Source organism: Channa argus, chromosome 8 (assembly GCF_033026475.1).
Source record: "Channa argus isolate prfri chromosome 8, Channa argus male v1.0, whole genome shotgun sequence".
Lineage (NCBI taxonomy): Eukaryota > Metazoa > Chordata > Actinopteri > Anabantiformes > Channidae > Channa > Channa argus.
In genome coordinates, this window is record NC_090204.1 from 10,239,292 (window position 1) to 10,262,474 (window position 23,183).

At 39.3% G+C, this 23,183-nt stretch overlaps 5 protein-coding genes across 11 annotated transcripts; 4 read left to right on the top strand and 1 right to left on the bottom strand.

The window, feature by feature from the left end:
- Nucleotides 1-354: 354 nt before the first annotated feature.
- Nucleotides 355-2,042, top strand: fh (fumarate hydratase). Its single transcript, XM_067514518.1, has one exon. It carries the CDS (start codon nucleotides 403-405, stop codon nucleotides 1,900-1,902), a length of 1,500 nt encoding a protein of 499 aa, XP_067370619.1. The 5' UTR covers nucleotides 355-402; the 3' UTR covers nucleotides 1,903-2,042.
- A 385-nt stretch (nucleotides 2,043-2,427) lies between these two features.
- Nucleotides 2,428-4,251, bottom strand: fam32a (family with sequence similarity 32 member A). Its single transcript, XM_067514520.1, has 4 exons — nucleotides 4,096-4,251; nucleotides 3,317-3,461; nucleotides 2,807-2,860; nucleotides 2,428-2,675 (listed from the first exon to the last, which is right to left on the bottom strand). Exons 1-4 carry the CDS (start codon nucleotides 4,167-4,169, stop codon nucleotides 2,607-2,609), a joined length of 342 nt encoding a protein of 113 aa, XP_067370621.1. The 5' UTR covers nucleotides 4,170-4,251; the 3' UTR covers nucleotides 2,428-2,606.
- Nucleotides 4,252-4,382: 131 nt separating this feature from the next.
- mrpl54 (mitochondrial ribosomal protein L54) lies at nucleotides 4,383-7,108 on the top strand. The gene is made up of 3 exons (XM_067514519.1): nucleotides 4,383-4,582; nucleotides 5,081-5,237; nucleotides 6,353-7,108. Exons 1-3 carry the CDS (start codon nucleotides 4,456-4,458, stop codon nucleotides 6,483-6,485), a joined length of 417 nt encoding a protein of 138 aa, XP_067370620.1. The 5' UTR covers nucleotides 4,383-4,455; the 3' UTR covers nucleotides 6,486-7,108.
- A 178-nt stretch (nucleotides 7,109-7,286) lies between these two features.
- On the top strand, nucleotides 7,287-14,428 carry malt2 (MALT paracaspase 2). Of its 5 annotated transcripts, none has more exons than XM_067514512.1 (17): nucleotides 7,287-7,549; nucleotides 7,982-8,122; nucleotides 8,222-8,388; nucleotides 8,636-8,766; nucleotides 8,901-9,057; nucleotides 9,148-9,335; nucleotides 9,617-9,713; nucleotides 10,000-10,053; nucleotides 10,262-10,354; nucleotides 10,476-10,679; nucleotides 10,879-11,056; nucleotides 11,160-11,234; nucleotides 11,383-11,510; nucleotides 12,016-12,165; nucleotides 12,311-12,468; nucleotides 12,699-12,836; nucleotides 13,196-14,428. In XM_067514512.1, exons 2-17 carry the CDS (start codon nucleotides 8,001-8,003, stop codon nucleotides 13,625-13,627), a joined length of 2,472 nt encoding a protein of 823 aa, XP_067370613.1. In that variant the 5' UTR covers nucleotides 7,287-7,549; nucleotides 7,982-8,000; the 3' UTR covers nucleotides 13,628-14,428. The 5 variants fall into 5 exon arrangements, with proteins under 5 accessions (XP_067370613.1, XP_067370616.1, XP_067370615.1 ...); XM_067514515.1 differs by having other exon boundaries at nucleotides 7,288-7,549; nucleotides 7,986-8,122; nucleotides 8,253-8,388; nucleotides 8,633-8,766; XM_067514514.1 differs by having other exon boundaries at nucleotides 7,289-7,549; nucleotides 8,253-8,388; nucleotides 8,633-8,766.
- Nucleotides 14,429-14,465: 37 nt separating this feature from the next.
- safb (scaffold attachment factor B) lies at nucleotides 14,466-23,164 on the top strand. 3 transcript variants are annotated; one of them, XM_067514507.1, is made up of 21 exons: nucleotides 14,466-14,749; nucleotides 15,064-15,160; nucleotides 16,159-16,223; nucleotides 16,647-16,850; nucleotides 16,928-16,987; nucleotides 17,084-17,123; nucleotides 17,904-18,303; nucleotides 18,652-18,695; nucleotides 18,782-18,891; nucleotides 19,032-19,181; nucleotides 19,615-19,703; nucleotides 19,938-19,987; nucleotides 20,089-20,168; nucleotides 20,393-20,535; nucleotides 20,705-20,810; nucleotides 21,008-21,216; nucleotides 21,400-21,577; nucleotides 21,739-21,821; nucleotides 21,914-21,972; nucleotides 22,169-22,223; nucleotides 22,327-23,164. In XM_067514507.1, exons 1-21 carry the CDS (start codon nucleotides 14,597-14,599, stop codon nucleotides 22,442-22,444), a joined length of 2,493 nt encoding a protein of 830 aa, XP_067370608.1. In that variant the 5' UTR covers nucleotides 14,466-14,596; the 3' UTR covers nucleotides 22,445-23,164. The 3 variants fall into 3 exon arrangements, with proteins under 3 accessions (XP_067370608.1, XP_067370609.1, XP_067370610.1); XM_067514508.1 differs by having other exon boundaries at nucleotides 21,020-21,216; XM_067514509.1 differs by lacking the exon at nucleotides 16,928-16,987.
- Nucleotides 23,165-23,183: the final 19 nt, after the last annotated feature.

The following is a 23,183-nucleotide window of genomic DNA, read 5'->3' on the forward strand; positions in this document are numbered from 1 at the left end:
AGGTCATACATACGTACGTGCAAACATACATATGTACATACATGCATAAATACATGCATACAGACAGACAGACAGACAGACATGCAATGACTATACGAGTTGCAAGTGTAATGCGCCATTATAAATTAAAGAGTTTGTGAAGTAACGGACTTTTATTTTTTAGGGTACATTTTCTGCCATTGTCAAAACGGAAATACAATTATTCAATGTTGTGTCAAACTTCACTGATGCGGATGAAGAAGCCTGGTCGTTTCCACTCGATACGACAACCAGCGCGGATATCCCGCCTTCCTAGCTTTACTATTCGCTGATATACGATCAGTTTCCTCTTCATCCAATGAGAGAGTACGATGTGGAAAGCTGCGTTGACCTCCCCCCTACATTCACCTCTAATGAGAAGCCATGTTTCGTTCTCTGAGACGCGTCCAGCAGTATAACTGCAACCTCTTGGCTTTGCAGAGACTCAGCGTCAACTCTAAACGACTCATCTGCACGTCCAGAATGGCAAGTTCAGAGTACAGGATTGAACGGGACACGTTTGGTGAGCTCAAGGTCCCAGCCGACAAGTACTATGGTCCCCAGACTGTCAGATCCACCATGAACTTCAAGATAGGGGGACCAAGTGAGAGAATGCCAATCCAAGTGATCAAGGCCTTTGGTATCTTGAAAAAAGCGGCTGCAGAGGTGAACAAGGAGTTTGGTCTCAACCCAAAGATAGCAGATGCAATTATTCAGGCTGCAGATGAGGTATCAGCTGGTAAACTGGATGATCATTTCCCTCTGGTGGTGTGGCAGACTGGATCTGGTACTCAAAGCAACATGAATGTTAATGAGGTGATTAGCAACAGAGCTATTGAGATCCTAGGTGGGAAACTAGGATCTAAAGATCCCGTCCACCCTAACGATCATGTCAACAAGAGCCAGAGTTCTAATGACACCTTTCCCACTGCCATGCACATTGCTGCAGCCACAGAGGTCACCCAGGTCCTGCTACCCGGCCTGCAGACTCTGCACGATGCTCTGGCTGCTAAAGCTGAAGAGTTCAAAGATATCATCAAGATTGGGCGAACACACACTCAAGATGCTGTGCCACTTTCACTGGGACAGGAGTTCAGCGGTTATGTACAGCAGGTTAAATATAGCATAGAGAGAGTGAAAGCCGCTATGCCTAGGGTGTATGAACTGGCAGCAGGGGGCACCGCAGTAGGTACAGGACTCAACACCCGCATTGGCTTTGCTGAGAAAGTAGCTTCTACTGTTGCTTCTCTCACAGGTCTGCCATTTGTCACAGCTCCCAACAAGTTTGAAGCTCTGGCAGCCCATGATGCCCTGGTGGAGCTGAGTGGAGCGCTAAACACAGTGGCTGTTAGCATGATGAAAATTGCCAACGACATTCGCTTCCTTGGGTCAGGACCCCGTTCTGGCCTGGGGGAGCTCATCTTACCAGAGAATGAGCCTGGAAGCAGCATTATGCCAGGCAAGGTGAACCCCACCCAGTGTGAGGCCATGACCATGGTCGCAGCCCAGGTGATGGGAAACCATGTCGCAGTCACTATAGGAGGCAGCAATGGACACTTTGAACTCAACGTCTTCAAGCCTATGATGATTAAGAATGTGCTGAACTCTGCTCAGCTACTTGGTGACGCATCTGTGTCCTTTTCGAACAACTGTGTGGTGGGTATCGAGGCCAATACTGAGAGAATCAACAAACTCATGAATGAGTCTCTCATGTTGGTCACTGCACTGAACCCACATATCGGTTACGACAAAGCTGCCACCATCGCCAAGATGGCTCACAAGAAGGGCTCAACTCTTAAGGCTATAGCCGTGGAGCTGGGCTACCTCACCGAGGAGCAATTTGAGCAGTGGGTGAAGCCAGGTGACATGTTAGGTCCAAAGTGAGCTTTGACACCAGACAGAAGAACACTATGGAAATACTCTTTCTACTGTGAGAGTATTTCTATTATGTCAATTAAGAACTGTAAAAACAAAACTGGCTGAATCCTGAACATCTTTTATTGCTCAATAAAGATTGAGAACAATTTGGTCGTTTGATAGTCTTGTACTCTGTATTGCATGTTAATGTTTAACTTACACCTCTGGAGTTTCGCCATCAATACTAAAGACTAAATATGTTGGTAGACAAAGAAGCTCATTTCGGTGAAGTGAGTATTCGATCATAACTTGGTAAAGAACCAAACATACATTTTGCATGTGCCATTTCAAAGAATTCAATGTGGGCAACTGCACCATACACATTTGGTTCTGTGTGTGCCATTTGTCAGTGTCGTATTACAATGCCAAGTAAAAAGAGTACATACTTTTTATAAAGTTTTAAAACTTTTTTTTCAAATGTTTTTAATATTAGCTAATATATTCTGTGGTCAAATCACATATATGCATGGTAAGCTAAAGACAGACAATAGATGTGTTTAGTCAAAACTTTATTATGTACAACAAAATAACTGAATGCAAACAATACATTGTAATTGAAAATACAATAAAATTAGCTAATAATACACAATTCAAAAATGAATGACAAAAGTGACGTGCAAGACTTTCAAACAAGCAAGAAATAAGCAACAGCAATAACAGTTGCTCATCTTCTATTTGGTCCAGCTGACCTTGGGAATATCATAATGCTCTGTCAGGTTGTCGAGGTGCCGATTGAAATCCTGAGACAGACAAAACAACAGAATTAGATTATACTATAACATTTATCTGTACATTGATCCCTGAAAACAAGTTTTACCCTGAGTTAACTAATTGAACTGATAAGTGCTATCTAGCGACTAATAGGACTTACTTCAACTCTGTGTTTGTGTGTCTTTGATGCCTTATTTAAAATCCTCTCCATTTGCTGTAGCAAAACAGAAAAAGACACAATTACAGGAAAAAACTCAATTGATGTACAGCAACACTGAGTAAGGACAGTGTAAACATGTCTAGAAACACATCTCTAACATAATTCTGCTAATAAACAATCACAACAAAAGGTAATAGCATGTTTTGTAATTTCCTAGTTCTCGCATATGTTGTATATCTGAGCTTCATCAAAGTCACAAACACAATAATTATAAGCTGATAAAAAACAGTGATGATCTTTCATGTCTTTAGTTTTCTATCCAAAATGTCATTGGCCTTTAGAATTTCCTGTTTTTGATTATTGCAGTTTTGTTACTTACTGCAAAGACAATTAAAACCTGGATAAATCTTGTGTTATGGAAGAGTTTGCAAAGTTACCAGCTGCCAGCTTTTGTCAGTATTTCTCATATTATTGACAAGTCAATTTTAAATGGTGGAGAAAATGCCTTACCCTCTTCTCCTGCATTTTGTCAAAGGCTATTTGTGCCGGTGTCCTTTTATCAATATATGCTTTCTTGGTTTTCACCTCCTCTTCGTTTTGACTGGTCACGACCTGCTCCAAACGATGCTTACTCTCTTTATCCTTTTGTTTTTTCCTGTAAGATATACATGTAATGATAACTTCGTTAAACGCTACATCTACAGGCGCACATTGTGAGAAAGAAAGAAAGAAAGATGCAGAAGAAAAAAAAAGGATTTGAGCACCTTTCTAACCACACAGTCTATGCCGTCCAAGAATTTGGGAAGCGAGGTTATCGGTGACGTCATCAAAAGGAGTAATTTTTGCAAGTATACAAATCGCGGTGTTCAAGCATTAATGTCCTTTATAAGTTGAACGTTTTGGAGTTTTTAGCTTAAAGTATGCCGAGGCAGCTCCGCTTAGGAATGCTAGATAATAATAAGGATTAGGAAATCATTGCAGTGAATGCTGGTGTTACCTAGCTAGCTAGTTGTTAGTTAGCTGACTAACTACTATGAGTAGTGGTTTCTGCTGTAAAATGTTTTTTCATACGTATTTCCAAATAAATCTTCGTGATTCACTACCTACTACAGACTTTGTATAAAGTCTACAATGTTTATGGTAACGGTATTTTACGTATTAAGCAAACGCTACCATTAGCCTCACATTCGGAACATTAAGAGGTTGTTTCAGCAGTTGTGACTTGCTTATTTCCTCCCATTTAAACGCTTCATGTCTTAATATAACATCCCCAAATATTAAATACTTACTTTTTTCCTGCGGAAATGTTTCCCACCCCTTTTATTTTCAAGGCACCCTTCTGGACATTGGCGTAATCGGACATTTTTCGAGAAGTTTCGTCGTCTTTTTCTTCTTTGGGTAAAGCTATGTCTACTTTTGCTTTGTTATTAGTGAGCAGCAGACACAGGCACGTCAGTGCTGCCGCCTGTCGGATTGAAGTGAAATAAAGCAAACGGTTGTTTTTTTTGTTTTTTGTTTTTTCGTGCGGTGTGTCTTCCCGTACACTGGGGGCAGCAAAGGTTATGTTACAGAGTCAAAAAAGAAGCACAAAGCGGAAGTTGAAGGAAGTATGAATGTCAAAAGGTAGCATGGTGCGGTGTTAATCAACAATGTCAGGGTACAGTTTGATTAGGATGGTAGCGTTTACAAAATGTTTCACAATCAACAGCACAACAGCGGTCTACAGAACGAAAATGTTAAACAGAATACAGGCGTGCGGATATGCGAAGAAAGTTGGTGAGTAAAGAGGACATAAACAGCCAGTAGAGACTCAGTTGGCAGTTTAATAGGTACAGCAAGTAAACGTGCATTTATACAACAACCTGGATTAAATTCTACGATCCTGTTAACATAGAATATAATATAACTAGAAGATGTAGATTACTAGAAGATGTAGTCTGTGTTGCTTTTAAATCGTATTACGCTAACGTTATTATTTTACTACCGCATTTGAATCATTAAAGCTGAACTAAACAACAATAACACCTCTTTCTATTATATTTTGTATAAGTCTTTGCAATGCAGCGTCATACATTATGGTATCAACTAGAATGAGTGAATCAACTTATGTTTGCAGCCTATTCTGCATATGCCATTAAGACTTAGATCTCCTTACGTTATATTTAAAGTTTTCTTATTGTTTAGTTTTCAGTCAGCTGACAAAACCAGTGTTATTTAATACACCATCATGTTTATACTGCCGCCATCACAAATGTTTTCACGTGTCTCTTCTAGTGGGCAAAGGAAAAGGTAAAGGCATGGCAAAAGAGGAGCTGAAAGGCCCAGAGGTGTGTAAAGACCCTGTGAGGCTTACATCTTATGCAGTAGGGGCCAACATCTTCAAGCAAGGAGAAGATCCCAAATTGAAGTCACCTGTAGAATATCCAGAGTGGTGAGAGCATGTATTACTAAAAGACTCGTCCTTTTTTCACATAAAAGTGAAAAAGAATCTTAACAAAGTAATCAATAATAATTAAAAGTTTAAAATTGAAAATAAGTGATTGCATAACTATTCGTCCCATTTAAAGCAACTTTCTAAATCATTACTGGTGCAGACAGTTGATTTCAAAGGTCAACTCACCTGTGTGAAGTGAATAGTAACTGTAATATAAATATAGTTACTACACAATAAAACCAAAAGGACAGTCCAGGCAACTCAGTAAAAAGATTATTGAAATGAAAGGCAAGGTACGTTAGGGGGACAATGAAATAAACTAGGAGATGATACTTTGGTCTAACCCAAGAAACCCAAGTTGAGCTTTTTGATCATCAGACTAGACTCTAAGACTGCTGAGGAACCTGGCCATCAGCTGCTGTAAGAATAGTTTCTCCGATCTCAGCCATTCAGTTTTTTAGGAGAGTCTGCAATAGACAGATTTACACATGAGAGACTGAACTGTACTTCGAGATGCTTTCAGTGAATTTGGAAATGTTCCAGGTGGATTTGTTTGGAGTTTTGTTTTTTCTTTGTTCGTTTTTTCACTGTGTAGGTTTTAGCTAGGATATTTATTCAACAGTAATGTGACCTTCCAGATACAGGTGTATTTATACTACAATCCACAAAAAACAAAAACACATCAATATACACATCCATGTTCTCTATTTAATTAACTCTGTGGTTTCTCAAAATAATTGGCTGCACCGGTGATGTTTAAGGTGAGTTATTGTAAAGGGGGTGAAGACTTATGCAGTCACATGTTTTCTGTTTTATATTTTTAATTAATTTATATTTTACTTTATAGAGTTATGTTTTTAATTTGAAGTTAGGTTTTTTATCAAATACAATTTACTATGAGTCCATGTATTAAAACAGAAGTTGGGGAGGAGGGGTTTTATAGTAACTTATCTCTTCCTGGTGTTCCATGTATTTTATATGTTTTTTTATTTGCTTTCTGTGGCAAAGTATACATATACTTTCTTTATTTAAAACCCTTTTTTTTGTTCGAGCGTGTTGGGCTGATATGTTTTAGGATAGATTTCTTACAGATGTCCTTTTTTTTCACTTAGGTTATTCCAGTTGAACCTAGGATCACCCAAAAAGCTGCATGAGCTGGAGTCAGACAGTTGGGAGTACTGGAAGCGTCTGAGGAAGGAAAACATTTGGCGTTTCAATAGGTTACATAAAGGAAAGAAGTTCTAGGTCTGGACCGACAGTAGGTACTTCTCTTCTTGGACAGCGGGCTGCTTCAGATTCTGTGGACTGATTTACCATAGCATTGACATGGTGATTGTTCAGACTCAATGTCAAGTTCCGGAATTAAACACTGTTTAGACCAAATCTTTGCCACTGTTCCACATTATTAAAAAGTATTTATTATTCAGGCTCTCAGCTGTCAAAAGCCAGAAGAAAGCATGCAACTGTTACCAATTCAGGCTTTGTATTTCTGCAGGAAACTCATCACTGCTTATTTTGAATAAAGGGGGAGAAGATCTAAGTCCTGAAACCAAAAATCTGGAGGAATATATTACAAAAGATTAATTATAGTATCTTTAGCTAAAGAAAGCTAAGGTGAAAAGTTCAGTTAATTTCATATATCTGGATTTTTCTCAGCAATTCAGGTTTGCCCAGTTGTCATAAAGTTGTAGCTCAGATTTGCTTTAATTGTTAATAGATTTACAGCAATGAAATGAACCTTGTGCGAGAGACTGGAAAAACGGTGTGTGTCATGTGTTGGCGCTTTATTGCTGGTTAATTTGAATAAACTCATGTTTTCATGCACATACTGGAAGGAAACAAAGGCCTACTGTTCATATTTCCTCAAATCACTTTCACTATATATTTATTATAAATAAATATCAAGGAATGTCCCGTGATTTCATTATATGAATAGACATCTTTGACAAGGAATTAATGGCGACATTAAAGCTCAACGATTATTTTTCATATAGCCTTGTGTGAAAATAAGCTTTAACGGTTAAAACATCACTTGGATTGACAGGTTTTGAATTCAGCAGCTTTTGTACTGGTTCATTTTCTGTAATTCAATAAATTGTGTTGCTAAGGCAACACTTCATGCAAAATAGCCGAGCCTACCGGGGTGCCAGAAATGAGGAACCGAAATGAGAAGCAAATCATCTGGGGAACAAAAAAATCATGTATGAGTGGAAGAATGAGTTTGTAAAAAGCATTTTATTTTACAAGAGGCGTTCGTTCCTTTTCCTCCGCAGCTGGATTTGGTCACCGGTCAGTACTTTATAAAAACGGTAAGTCCAAAGTTTCCTTTACAACTTGGGTATAATGCTACATTACGTTAATGGCGGAAGTTGAAAGTGGCAGTTCACTTCTCCGTTGACTCCATTGTGCTTAGTTTTGGACTGAATACACCTCACAGAGAGTTTCGTTCAGAAGCTTTGCTCTTGCGTTGCTCATTTCCTCTATAGGATTGATTTCACTGTCCCGTGTTTGCACACCTCTTTCATCAAGTTTATTACGGAAAACCCCGGAGCTGTGTTACAACCTGTTCGTAGGCGAACAAGTGGGAAAATACATCCAACAATCAAACCGCTGTTGTTGCTGGTCCAACCCCAACCAAAACACTCACTGCCACCTAATAAAGCCGCTGACTAAAGGCCGGGGCACATGTAAAGAAAGTCAAGTCTCGGTTTGGTTCTAATCTCTTTGGTGGGGACACACAGGAAGGTGGAGGACTGGAAAATGAGCATTGATACTCTGAGTGAAGAAGTCCTGAACAGGCTGTCACTGATGTTGGACAACGCCACCTGCGGATGGAGGCAGCTGGCCAGTGCAGTGTCCGAGGTTCCAAAATTCCGCTGCAGGTGAGACATTGAAGCCATCACGGCAAGGGGTGTGCAGTACAACATTTTGTTTAAGCAGCTTTACTAACATTAGCCCCCCATCTAACCCGCTCCCCGCAGTGAGATAGACCTGACCAACTGCTCACTCCAGGTGCTGAAGCCTGAAGGCAGCTCTGGACGCACGCTCCTGGCGTGGCTTGCTGATCGGTCCTGCTCTCTGGACTTTCTGCTCCACTGCCTGAGGAAAATGGACCACCAGGAGGCTGTGCAGTACCTCACCCCCACTGGTAAATTAGAAAAAATAATCCTGAAACTCTAGGGACACGAGCTGCTGGTTTGTTAAACTTTGGTGTGAAATGGCAGACATTCATTTGGATTAATCTAGTCTTACTAGAGATGCTGTTGAAGAATTTTAACCCTTGATCTTTACCATAACTTCTGCTGTTCTAATTTTTCTGCTAAACATTATCATTATTATTATTATATGCACAATTGTATGTGCATATGATTGTTTATGTTACCCGTACATAGCAGTGGCTGAAACAATCCAGATCCAAGTGCAACCGCAGGCCCAGCAGGCCACGGTTGGAAGCAGAGTGGTGTTGACCTGCAGAGCCATTGGTCCACCTGGACTCAACTACCAGTGGTTCAGAGGCAACGAGGAGGTCAGTCCATCATGTTGATGATGTAATAGTGTGATGATAATGATACTAATGAAATGTCTTATTGATGTTTGTTACCAAATATCATTGATAAATTGTGCAAGGTAAGAGCTGTACTGATGAATTTCTTATTTCAGATTGTGGACGAGACAGGGAGTACACCAGAGCTGGTTCTTTGTCCACTGGCTCCATGCCACCAGGGTCACTACATCTGTAGGGTTAACCATGGGGAAAAATGCATCTTCTCTCAGTGGGCTCATGTCCGCGCAGTTTATTCTGCAGGTTTTAGTCCCGGTACTCTTCTCTCTTAGTTTTTCCTGTTTACCTTGTTTTATTTCCCCCTTTGGCATGTGACGGCTCACAAATTCTCGTCTCTCATCAAAGGCTGCAGCAGCAGTCTGTTTCCAGGCTCAGTGAGTGGGCTGCGTATCATCCAACAGCCTCAGTCCCAGGCAATATCTGAGGGTGACACTTTGTTACTGGAATGCAAAGCAGAGGCCAATCCTCCTGCCCAGTACGAGTGGTACCATGACACAGTGATTATATCACAACAAAAAACCCATTCCCTCAAGGTAATTGTAATCTCAGTCCACTGGGCATCGCTTACCTACTGTCTGTAACAGTCGTTTTAGAAAACGTTTTAAACATTGTACAAGGGGGAAAAGCTTGTTAACCCTGACAAGAAACCGTGATGGTTAATAATATTCACCAGCTGAAAATTTGACGAGACAATAATTAAAGTATTTCAGTGTTCCAGTTAAACATCACAGTTATGTATTTTCCTTTTTAATTAAAACACAGTTTATAAGTAAAGTGTAATTGATGTTATGTCTTCTTGATATTCTGCGTGCAGATCCCATGTGTAACCACAGCACACAGAGGACAGTACAGATGTAAGGTCTTCAATTTGTACCACAAGTGTTGGAGTGATACAGCAACAGTCACCATTGGTAGGAAGCATTATTCCGACTTTTTCTATAGAGGAGAATTCTTATCCTAGTGTTTGCTAGTTCAAATCTTATCTAGAAAAACAGACATCAATGTGTAAGGATTAAGAAAAATGGTGTCACCCACTCCTCTTTGTAATGGTGGAGTGTCACAGGTCCACTACCCTTCATCAGTTATCTACCTTCATTAAGTAAATGGCTTTGGGGAATTTGTAAACAGTCTTGCCACTGTTGAACTACATTGCTGAAAAGAGCAGTTAATAACTTGCTATTTTTCACTTCTATGCAGGCCCCAGTTCCATCACTGTTGTATCCTGGGAAGATGTAATTGATCGCGGTCAAGGTTAATGAATATTTAAAAGGGAACAAAGGAACTAAATATTTTAGTTCCTTTGTTCTTTTCTGTGACATGTGAACACACTTAAATTCCTGTTTTTCTATGATTGTCAGTGGGAAAGTGTTGTAGAAAAAAAATAAAATCATTGAATATTCTAATGAGAAATCAATCAGTATAGGATTTAAATTATTATTTTCTTTTTCATACTGGCCAGATGTCCAGATGCCAGATGGACAGAAAGTCGACAGCTTAAATATCAGACCACAAGAGGTGACTGATCAGCCACTGCTGGCCAAGCGTTTCTATGGTGAGTTTTGCACTAACAATACATCAGCTATCTATCATAAGACCGGAATATACACTGTTAATACATACATTACATTATTTATTAGGTTAGTGTGTTTTTCATGATGCCCTGTCTTCTACAGCAACAGACAAAGTTGCTCTTCTAATTGGCAACATGAACTACTTGTACCACACTCAGCTGTGTGCTCCCATTGCCGATGTCCATGAGTTGACCAACCTCCTTAGACAAATGGACTTTAAAGTGGTTTCCCTGCTTGACCTCAACTGGCAGGAGATGCACAGTGCTGTTACGGAATTCCTATTGCTTCTTGACAAGGGCGTCTACGGTTTGTCTTTTGACCGCCTGAAGACTATGCTCATTTGCCTTTTTATGACCGATATCATGCTAAACAGCTGTAAACTGCTCTAAATGGATCTAGCACAGATTTGCTAAGAAAAGCAGAAATATAGTATAACTTCAAATGCTAATGCTAAGTTCTTGATGCATTCTTTAAATTTCATCCTTCTTTGTCCTTCCTTCTGCAGGCTTACTATACTTTGCTGGTCATGGTTATGAGAACTATGGCAACAGTTTCATGGTTCCCATCGATGCGCCTGCCTCATACACATCAGAGCACTGTTTGTGTGTACAGAATATACTTACCAGGATGCAGCAGAAAGAGACTGGGCTTAACATATTCTTGCTGGACATGTGCCGCAAAAGGTAAGAATGTTCATTTAAATGAATGATTTGATTCATCAGTTTGTCACATTGAGCTTGGACCAGCTGCTGTGCATAATTGTCCTTCAAACATTAAAATTTTTAGAAACCCAAATGACGACATCATTGTACAACCCGGACAGCTGAAGGTGACAGCAAACATAGTTTTTGGTTATGCCACGTAAGTTGGCGACACATTATTTTCAAACTAATTTGGTATCAGATGTTGTCAAGTTGGACATATTTAATACATGTATTAATTATCATGTTATTAATATTAAGTATCAACTTGTACATTGTGCCACTTATGTGTATCTGGTTGTATTTAGATGTGTAGATGCAGAAGCATATGAAGTGAAGAGGGAAGATGTGTCCAACGGCATCTTCATAAGCTTCCTTAAAAGGCGAGTTTGTGAAGATGAGAAGGTCACAGTCATGCTTGACAGAGTGGCTGAAGGTATGTACAATAGATTAGTGCGGGAAAAACTAGGTCTCCACTTTTATCCTCGATAGACCACCTTACCAATTTGATCCACCTGGCCAAGGGGTATACAGGCTAGTATTACACCTGAAATTTCTGTATACTCTTTGAGATTATTCTATATATCTAAAGTGATTAGAGATTACTTGATGCACCCTTGTGACAAAATGGTTAGAGTTCACGCCTTATACAGTAACTGAAATGTTCATGGTTAAAGAGTCCAGTTGTAAACTTTTGTTTCTCATATCCCTTCTTTTGTTCTGTCATGTTTTCTATCTACTCTGCAAAAAAACACGAATAAAAAATCAATTTACTCAACATGTGGCCTGAAGGAAGCTCAGATGCAGCTTTGTATATTGGTTTTCAGTACATACTGTATGTCTTCATTGTCTTTCTTTCGTTCAACCCCTCTATATCTTCCGATTAATCAAACTGATTTAATGGATGCATACTGTAAATTAAAAGTTTTCACTCTTCTCAGACATGGGCCGTTGTGAAATCACTCGAGGGAGGCAGGCTCTCGAACTACGCAGTAATCTGTCTGAACGACGTGCCCTCACTGATCAGATACAGGCGTCTGAATGTTCTGCATCTTATTCAGCTCGTAACCTGCAGTGGGCTGTTGCTCATGGTACTTTTGCACAGAAGTGAATCTGATTGATTAAAAACAGCCAGCATTATTGTCATGTTGATTACTTCCTTTAATATTGGCAAAAAATGTTCCAATATTATATTTTGTGTTAAAGTATACCTAATTCAAATGCCTTTCTTTGTAGTCCTACCTAAGAGCCATTACATAAAGTTTGACTGTGGGGTGACAGTTCAGCTTGGGTTTGCTGCAGAGTTCTCAAACATTATGGTCATCTACACTCGGATACTCGAGAAGCCCAAAGAAATTATTTCCTGCTCTGCTCAGCTTACTGACTTCCCAGAGGTTTGTTATTTGATGTTACTTATGTAGATTTGAGATTTTACACACACATTATGCATTTATTACTCATAATGACCTATTGTGCTTGTGACCTGGAATTCTTTAGTCTACTACAACAAAATTTATTTAAAGTAAAAATTAATTTTTCGTTGTGGATGCTTAAAGCACACACAAAACATATCAAATGTAAGTATTTTACAAAGCTTTATAATATTTTCCATGTTCTTTGGCAGGATGTGGACATTGATCTGAAGAAAAGTAACCAGGAGACTCTTCTTGAAGCAGGCAGTTTATTATTGATCAAGGAAAATCTTCCTTCACCAGAGGACCCCAGTCTTTACACACGCATCCGCAGCCTGCAGAGACTCCGGGTCAGAGCTTTGTTTTTGTTTTCTACTAATGACTTTATTCTGCCACCTTGGGGTGAATGTGTTAAGATGTACAATCCTAGGAAGATTGGCATCTGTCGTGCATGCTTTCCACTGTACAACATTAAAGTTCAGATTGTTTGGAAATGGTTTTATAACCCTTTTCAGATTGGTCTGCATTAACAATTGCTTTTCTCCAACCATTGCTTATGTCTTTCCATTTTGTCATTATGTTTTGTTGGATGCATTTTTATTGAGTAAATATTGGCACAAAGATAAAGTTATAGCATGTTTGAGGGTGTATTTGCCTAATACTAAGACCAACTATGATCAGATAATTAAATTTTCACTTTATTTCTCAGAGGGAACTCTCATTCACCGTTTGCCTTCATTACACCTATTCCAGCATGGATGAAGAGATACAGGAAAGGCAACCAGTAACAGTTGGAAAACCACTGGTCTCTAAACTCAACCTCCATGAACCACGACCGCCACGTGCCTGGTCTGGTTCCTCGTCCCTCGGTCTCGACTCTTTCAACGTTCCTGAGTGCTCCTCCTTTGCTGAGTGCTCCACCTCTGTTGGTTCACTCTCAAATACATGGTCTTGTGATGTAAAAATTGGCAGAGACTTTTCCACCACTGACTCACCTTCTTCATCCAGGAGTGTCAATATACCAGAGGAAACTGATAGTCCTGAGTTAATTAATGCCCCTAAACCTCTTGTTGTCAGCAAAAGCTTGCCCCTCAGCCGAGTAAATGACTCAAACTACAAATTCAGTGACCTGTACAATTAAAATTTTTCCTAGGCAACCTTAAACCTGATTTGGTCCTTATACACTAATACATTTCTTTTCTCATTTGATTAAACACTCTGTACATTCTGAAGTCAAAATTTCAAAGCAGTTAACACAGAGACCAAAACAGAAGATCACTGGACCAAATGACATTTCTGTTTACAAAATATACTCACACTAACAAAACATTTTATACAATACATTTTTAGGCCACTGAATGATGTGTGTTAACTGTTCTGAAAAAAATGAAAAATTGTTAACACAGCTGTAATAAGAGACTTGTGCTGTGCTAGGAAGGTGATGATAATCTACTAGATCCCACTTTCTTAAACACGTTTTAGCAATTGAAAAAAACTAAATAAGCAGAAGGGGTACACATAAGCCAAAAAAGTCAAAAGTTTAGGGAAAGGCCTGTGAATTACATTCAGTACAGCCGAGCAAGCACTTATGTCATGTATAGTAATCTACATGACCCCTTAAATCATTATCTTTATTTTAAGTATGCATTAAGTTGTCCTAATGTTTTAAAAAAAATATTGTGTATAAAATTAATACATCATAATTCAAAATTACGCTGCAGATCAAGTTACATGTGTACTACAATATTTGTAAAAGAAAAATTATACTAACATTTGCAAATACATTGTATAAACTGCTCTTGTTAGTTTTATTACAGATTGTGAGCATTTAAATGAAATCCTTTGTTGGCCACCACTGATTCTATGCGTTACTGTTTTTGTTGATTATTTTGTTTGTCATGCTTTTAGTATTTTCTTGTTTTAATAAATTAAATTTCCCCACTGTTGGCGTCTGCGCTGTAACACTACTACGCATGCGCAATGACATCATTGTCTCCATTTTGCAGTAGTACGTGCAGGGCAGTTGCTTAAATTTGTGGTGCATCATCAGTAAATTAAGTGCAAAATATAATTGTTTCATATTGGAGACATAATTTCACGGAAAAACACTATGGCTGACTTATCAGCAGATGTGGAGGTTACAGAGGGCGCAGAGGTTCGTAAACTCTCGGAGCTGAGAGTTATCGATCTCAAGGCCGAGCTGAAGAAACGCAACCTGGACACGACGGGAGTCAAGAGCGTGCTGTCGGAGCGACTAAAAAAGGTATTCTAATCACACTGTCAAACGACAACACGAATTACCGCTATCATTAGACTTTGCTTTACCTGGTTTTGTGAAACAGTCAAGCGAGTGAAATCTCTTAATCTCTTACGAAATCCATTGACCTAACATGTGTGCTAACGTTATCTGTTAACTTTAGCTTAGCTACGTTTGCGCCAATAATTTAGCGCAAATGCTAAATGCGTTCATTTTCGTTATCTTATATATATGAATTTGGTTTATTTTAACCACACATTTACTTGTGCAGTCTATTAAAGAGTGCGTTTTTCGTGTTTTGTTCTACTCTTCACGAACAGGCAATCGAAGAAGAGGGTGGCAATCCTGACGAAATAATTGTCGCTCCGGATGCTACGCTAAAGAAAGCAAACGCTACGCCTAAACGTGCAGCTAAAGGTAAATCGTACGTAAGAGACGCAGTGGATAAACTAGTTTAGCTGTAGCACGCGGTCTAATATTACCACAGATCTTTTGGTTAAAATGAAATCATTATTTCTTGTCTTATCATAAACACAGGGTGTGGTCTTAAGACTTTACAGAAACTTATGTCATATTGACATTTTCATTTATTGTTGAGATACCTTAATTAAGATAACTTAATTGTTTATATGCACCTTGATCAGAACGGGTTTGTTTACTTGCTCAAAGCATTTAAAACGTTAATCAGAATAGATTTTTTTTTTAATAGGAACAAGTGTTTTTTTTTTTTTTCATTTTTCTTTCTTTTTTTTTGAAGCATTAAGTCTGCTGATGTTCTGATTCGTGTGTTTACATGACATGTTTATTCTGGGTTCTTAATGTGACTGTTAGTGGAATATTTCGGTCCATGTGAACACTATTTAGAAGGCTGTTGTATTATTATATTATGTTTGTCATTTACTATGAAAATTTGCATTATTGTAATATTTAGTTTTTTGTCAAACTGTTGGAACATTTGTCATGTAGCTAGATGTTACTTTGAACGGGGGTGAAAGGCATTTTTGATTGTAACGTAGTGTTTAACACAACAGTCAGTAGAATTCTTTGCGTTCAGTATTTTTACATGGAAAGTTAAGGTTAAAGTCAGCTGTCTTGGGAAAGCTGGTTTCTGAAATCAGGCTATGGGATCAAGGGAACCTGTTTTAATAATAAGAAAAATAATAAAATCAGTTATTAACACTTTTAATTTAAATTAAGGATATATCATGTAAATTAAACATGTAAAAACAGTGAATGAAAGAGCCAGAAGAGCCTTGGGGCCTAGAGTTAAAAATGATTAGTATCAGCAATAAAGTCTTTACATTTTTAATATAAGTGTTGACTTTTTCTTTTGAACTCTAAAAGGATGAAGGTGGCTTAAGGGAAAAAAAAAAGAGAGTATTGGAAGATGTTATAAATAAGTGTATTTTTTGTAGATGCCAGGCAAGAGAATGATGAACCAGAGGACAGCACCATCGAGGAGGATTCCCATGATGGGCATGTGAGTTTTTTGAAAGAGAAAATGTATTTCCCATGTTTAAGTGCTGTAAACTACCACTCTCCTTTCGGCTTATCCCGTTAGTTCGGGGTCGCCACAGCGGATCATTGTCCGCATGTTGATTTGGCACAGTTTTTACGCCGGATGCCCTTCCTGACGCAACCCTCCCCAATTTCTACCGGGCTTGGACCGGCACTGCATTGCTGGGGAGGGGGAATGGGCTGTTAGGGGTTCCGGGTCTTGCCCAGGGACACTTCGACATATAGCCAGGGCCGGGGATCGAACCACCCACCCTGTGGTCCGTAAGCAACTGCCTTTACCAACTGAGCTATAGCCGCCCCGTTTAAGTGCTGTAAACTGCTGTTGCGAAATTGGAAGTTAATTTCTTCATAACTCTAACCCTAAAACCCTTTTGTGTATCACTAGGATTTTCAGGAAGATCATGAGAACATGCAGGAAATGAACATCCTTGACATGAACATCTTGGATGATACTGAGAATAACAATGGAATGCCAGCTGAGGACGATGAGGATCAAATGGAGAATTTTCATGAAGAGGAATGTGCATTGATGGATGAAGAACGTGAAAATAGGACTTTCGAGTCTGAGGATGAAGCAAAAGGTCCAGAGGTGAGTCACTAAATTGAAAACTTGTTTGCTAATTTTTCAAATTGGCACTTTACTAACTTGGTTACTTTATGTAACAGATGGATAACACTGAGCTGTTAGATCAGGATGAATATTTTACATGCTCATCAATCAATATGGTATGTTCCTATATAATAATCCTGTAATTAAGTTTTGTGAGACTAAAATAAGACTTGTCAGTTTCAAAAAGACTAAAGGTTTTTTGTCTGTTTTAGGCTCAGGATCCAGATGCTGAGGATGCACAAGAAGAAACAGGTACTGTAGAAAAGGATTTATAAAAAGGTGGAGGCATCTTTTTACAGTGTTGGAATACAAACACCTAAATTAGGAGGAGAGACTGGAAGCCCAAAGGAAATTGCTGACCTTGTGTTGAAATTTGGTTAACCATTATTATTAATGTAAAGCGGTATTGGTCAAGTTACCAGTAATGTTCTTCCAGTAGTTAAAATATCAGTGGTTAACAATTTGATGCACGTTGACAGCAATTAAAGGTAATGATCAGGGAGGTTTGAGCTGTTGCAGGTGAATGCAGTGTTTCTAGGTTGCCACATGAAGATCAAGACAAAGCTTTATCAAGACTCATCAACTGTTACAACTAAAGACACTGACTCAGAAATCAGCTGGATGTGAATCTGCTGGACTTGAGCTGAAGTTCTTCAATGGGAATGGACACTGGAAATGTCAAAGGCTGAGAGAAGATGGACTGTAGTGAGCCCCTTCTGCTGCACTGCTGATCTTGTGGCTCTCTTCAGCACTGAACTTTTTGTCTGCTATGGATCAGGTGAACAGAGTGAATTGGTTCAGCTTGAGAAATGAACCAGAGTGTTAGTCGCACTAGTTGTTTGGTTGTCCTCCAGGCCTTGGGTTTTCTTCCAGTCTCTCGCTAGGGTCTACACCGTTTTAATTCATAGTTCTAAGAGCACAGGCAAGTGGTCATGACGTTCCTAATCCAGGCCTTTCCAGTTCCTCGTTAACCATTGCTGTGTTTCAGAAGTGATTAAACTCTGTGCCATTCTATTCCTGTTAAATCCGTAGAAAATGACAAAGTAGCCGGGTCTTGTTTATCTGAGCCGCTTAACGAAGATCACCACCAGAGCCACGAGACGAGTCCCGAAGAAGAACAAGCTGCCACCGCCGGAGGGGAAGACAGTGTGTCCGACACTGGTGCCAAGTCCGACAGGGCTGCCTCTGGAGATGTGGAGAGTGACACCAAAAAGGTTGGGGACACTTCTGTCCCAGAAGAGACATTTGACGCTGGTAAAAGCTCGCAGGCTGTTAGTGTAAGCGAACAGGGCACCGTGGGTGAAACTGTTGATTCAGAAATGGGGTCTAAGAAGGGTGAGGAGGATGAGAAGACAGAAGAGAACGCTGCCGCGGATTCATCCTCGACAGTGAAAGGGTCCTCTTCTGTAGAGGGCGATGATCAGAAAAAGAGGTTTGTTGCTTTCTGTCTACTAGAAACCAAAATGGCTATCTCTGTTGCATTGGCTCCTTTGTACTAGAAAAATTTGGATGCTCTTTTGGAGGTAAAAATCTTCTGTGCACTTTTCTATTTTCATTTGTCATTCTTTACACTCAGCTTTAATTCCCATTAACATGTAAAGCGTTGGAATTGTCATAGGGTGTAATTCCATTTTCTCATTGTGATGGCACTATGGTACATGATGGACTGATCCATGTTTGTATTTTCTGTTAAACCGTAAAACACAAGTAACTACACCAGCAACTACAGACCAGATAGTCTCACTGCCATATGTTTATTGTTTTTTTCTTTTGTCTCTAGCTCTGAGGAAAAAGATGGCAATGCAGAGTCAAAAGATGAAAAGGGTAAGTGAACTAAGGGTTTTCTCCTCTTTTCTGGTCTTTCACATTAAGTGGATATGTGCTCATTAGTTCACTGTGCGTATGCGTAGCCACTGGAAGTGATGCCGCAGCAGGCAGTAGCAGGAATCTGTGGGTCAGTGGTCTCTCCACCACTACCAGAGCGACTGATCTGAAGACACTCTTCAGCAAATATGGCAAGGTTAGTCTACACAAACTGTTCATCAGTTTTACCAGATCTAGGTTTTACAGATATCTGTTTGCTCTAAAACTGATAGCTTTGTTGTTTTCTCCATCCCCTGGTCATCACTACCTCCCTATCTCTTGTTTTATTTCCTGCAGGTTGTTGGAGCCAAGGTGGTGACAAACGCTAAGAGTCCTGGAGCTCGATGCTACGGCTTTGTCACCATGTCCTCCACAGAAGAAGCCACCAAGTGTATCAGCCACCTTCACAGGACAGAGCTGCATGGCAGGATGATCTCTGTGGAGAGGGTAAGTGATGGAGGAAGAATGTTTTTCATCGGTGAGCTTTTTCGGGTTTCTATTTTTTTGGTGCTCCTGTCCCAATCCGAGGCATGCAAGTAGGGAATGTAATCTCATAATCAGTGCATATGTTTAGGCTTTAAAAATTAAAGAATTTAAATATGTTAAAGCCTTAAATTGCATGACATTGGCAAAGTTTTTACATGATGTTAAAGGTACATTTTTGCTTTATCATTCCACTCTACCGCAGGAGTTACTGATATCAAGAGACACTTGTAGAAAATGGTAGGAAAGGGCAAAACAGCACAAATATTACATGTCATCTGATACTTAAATGATAAGAAACAAAAAAATGTTTATGTTGTGCGGTATGATCATTGTAAATGGAAATACATTTCTTCAGCTGTTGCAAATAAACATGTTTTTGTTTTGATCTTTTCAGGCTAAAAATGAGCCTGCTGGGAAGAAGCCAGCCGACAAGAATGACCCCAAGAAGTCCAGCAGTGACAGAAGACACTCCTCTGACTCCAAGTAAGACTTACAAGTTTCCACATGTTCTTAAAATTGCCTACCAGCAGTTTGTTGTGGTGCCTTAACTATCAGGAGTCTTTATATACATTAAGTGTCTCAGTTGTAACCAATAACCACAGCCCTTAAAGCCTCTAAGGTGTAGAAAATCTACAATATAAGAGAATATAATCCAGTTGTACAAAATATTTGTTGATATGCCTCTGCTAGACGTCACACAAATAATATTTTCTGTAGGGCTGATGGAAAGGACGAGAAGTCTGAGGGAGAGGGAAAAGACGGCAAAGGTAAGAAAAACAACAAGTAGAACTTACTTGGCTAAAACATTTATGCCTTACGTTGTTTTTATTTTTTTTATTTTTGACAATATCTTCTTTGCTTTTCACAGGCAAAAATGAGAGGACTGTGGTAATGGACAAGTCCAAAGGAGAGCCTGTTATCAGTGTTAAAACCAAAAGCAAGGAACGGGTAAGCAGGCACACTCATCTGACTACTATACTTTGGCCTCTGTTTCTGAATTGTTGTTGTTAAAAGCATCACATGGCGAGAACTATGAGAACCATAAAACAACTTGAAAAGAGAGCATATATGTGTATTATACAACAACAAAAAAAAATTTTCTGTTAATATTACTTCTTGTGTATTTAACCTTTTTTTTTTCTGTCATTACTTTCCCGCTCTTCTTTCCCTAGAGCTCAAAGAGTCAGGACCGTAAGTCATCCAGTAAGGAGACAAAAGACATTCTGTCATTTGACCAGATCAAAGAGCAGAGAGAGCGGGAGAGGCAAAGGCAACGAGAGCGAGAGATTAGAGAAGTTGAGAGACGCAGATGCACGTAAGGGTGTATTCTATAGTACTAATGCTCTGTGTGTTTCTGTAGAATATAACTAATTTATTAATTTAATTTTTTTTCTTTTTTTTACTTTGTTTTGTACAATATATTTGGGTTTGTTTTGGTCAGTTGCTTTGTCAGATTGATATATTTTTGCTATTTTTGCTATTAGTGAACGTGATCGTGACAACCGCCCTGATCGTGAACGTGAACGCATCCGTCTGTTCAGGGAGAAAGAAGAAAGGAAACACTTAATGCGGAAGAGACACTGGTTGGAGGTACAGACAAATAACCTACTTCTGACTGGGTTTCTCTCATTTGTAGTTCTACTCACATTCCCACATTTTCCTTTCTTTGGTTTAAATCTTAATCCATGTACAGATTTTTAAATATAAACATCTCTGGCTTTCAATGCATGGTACCATTTGTGCTTGTATGCAATTTTTCACGAGGTAGTTTTGATGGCCATGAATAGTTTCATTCCCAGGTAGAGAAACAGCGCCTCAATGCAGACCGTATGGAGCGTCAGTTCCTGGAGCGTGAAAGGCTACGTATAGAATATGAAAGGCGGCGTGAGCAGGAAAGGATCATGAGGGAGCGAGAAGAGCTGCGACGGCAGCAGGAGCAGCTGCGCTATGAACAGGAACGACGCCCTGTAAAGAGACCTTATGACATGGATGGCAGGTAAATATTAACATTCATAATGTTGCTGAATGGATTCAATATTTAGCAATGGTTTGTTTGAAGCTTCAGGCCCTTTCAGGGTCAGCTTTAAATTATGTTTTTACTTGTAATATCTGTAAGCTTAAAAAAATCAGTATGTACAGATAAGGCTCATTCTGGATGTTGTTGTCTAATTTTGCTCAGAAAAGATGATTGGCCGGATAAGCGCATGGCCATGGATGATCGTTATGGCCGTTCAGACTTTGGCCGTCCAGACCGTTATCAAGACTTTGACCATAGAGACCGGGGCCGTTATCAGGATGACATGATGATGGACAGACGGGACAATGCTCGCGGTGTAGCTGCAGACAGAGACGGTCAGGTAAGAGAGATAGATCCTCCTCTTGTGACTACATGTGGGCTAACTGGCTTTTTGTGTATTTTACACAGATAAATGCACGTGCAAATGCTCACATAATCCTAAAATGTGTTTAAATAGCACAAGAACAGGATGTGAGACTATTAACTTTCCTCTTTTTACAGCATTTCTCAGACAGGTCAGAAAGACATGCCAGAGATGGTCGAGATTCATGGGGTGGAGGTTATGATAAGCGTATCAATCCCAGGTGAGCATCACACTAAGCCGTGTCAGTTCAAGTCAACAAAAGAGTCCAAACCTGGCATTAAATTTTTTATTTCTTTTTTTCCACCGTTCTAGGGAAGGAGGTCGGGACTGGGATTCAGGACGTAAGATGGAAGGAGACAGAGCATGGCAAGGTGTGAATAGTAATGACTGCAGTGCGTGTTACACTGACTGCATTTGTGATATGATGATAAACACTGAACAGTAGTTTTAGTTTCCGAGGATTTCAGTTGCACTTGTTCATGCGCACACTCACAAATATAATTGCATGCATAAGGAGAAGTAAAGGTCTTGGTCTGTGTTTCTAATATTTGTCATTTTCAATTTCAGGTAGGGATGGCGCTATCCCAGGCCAGAGTCACATGGCACGGGGAGGAATGCCAAGGTAAGTAGTAAATATCAGGTGGTTATCCTCCTTAAGAGAAATGTAATCCTATTCATTCATTCATTCATTCATTCATTCATTCATTCATTTATTTTTTTACCAGCCGTGGAGGCTACATGAACACAGGAACATCTCAGTCCCTTTCTGGAGCTCTTAACAGACAGAACCAGCTAATGCAGGGTGGTGGGCTGCAGGGTGGAGCTTTTGGTCGACGATACTGATGCACATCTTTCTAAAAGTATTAGGACTGTTTGAGGAGGCCACAGAGAATGTGACCATGTTGTTAATAAAATCAGGACTTATTTTTGACACGATTTACTCTATTTTCTTTCCTGGTTGCCCCTGTTATCATGGCATTGTGATGTTTTTCATTTATCTCAGTCCTATTTCATTTGTATAACTGTCTTGTATTAAGTGAGGTGTCATGTTAAGAGCCGTTATAAATTCAGATGTTTTATAAATGCCTGGGTTGATGGACCTTACCTCACCACTTGTTTGTTTTGTATGTTGTCTCTGTTTTTGTCTAAAGTTTTTTGGAGTATTTTCTTTGTTTTAAAAATGCATTTAATTTGTTTGGAGCTTGAGGCTCTGTTTGTAATATTTTTTTATTGGTACAATTTCCCTGCTGAAGTAACAGTTTTTAAATTAAACATTTCACATTCTGATTATCCATGCTTGTTGGACAGTTTTTAATCAGGGCTTTTTGTATACAGTATGCATTTAATTAGGTTTGGGGTTTTATTTTTCAATAATGGTTATAAATATGTTTTGAGTCTGGAGAGATGTGTGATTAAAGTTTCAAATTGAATGTGTAGTCTAAAATATTTTTTTTTTTTGCATGAAAGCATAATTTCTTGTCATTCTGTGTTTGGTTTATTGTAATATCACCCTCACCTTAGTTAAACTGCCTACCAAAATAAAAGATTTTAAGTCTAACTTCATCCTGTGTAAAAAGAGCTA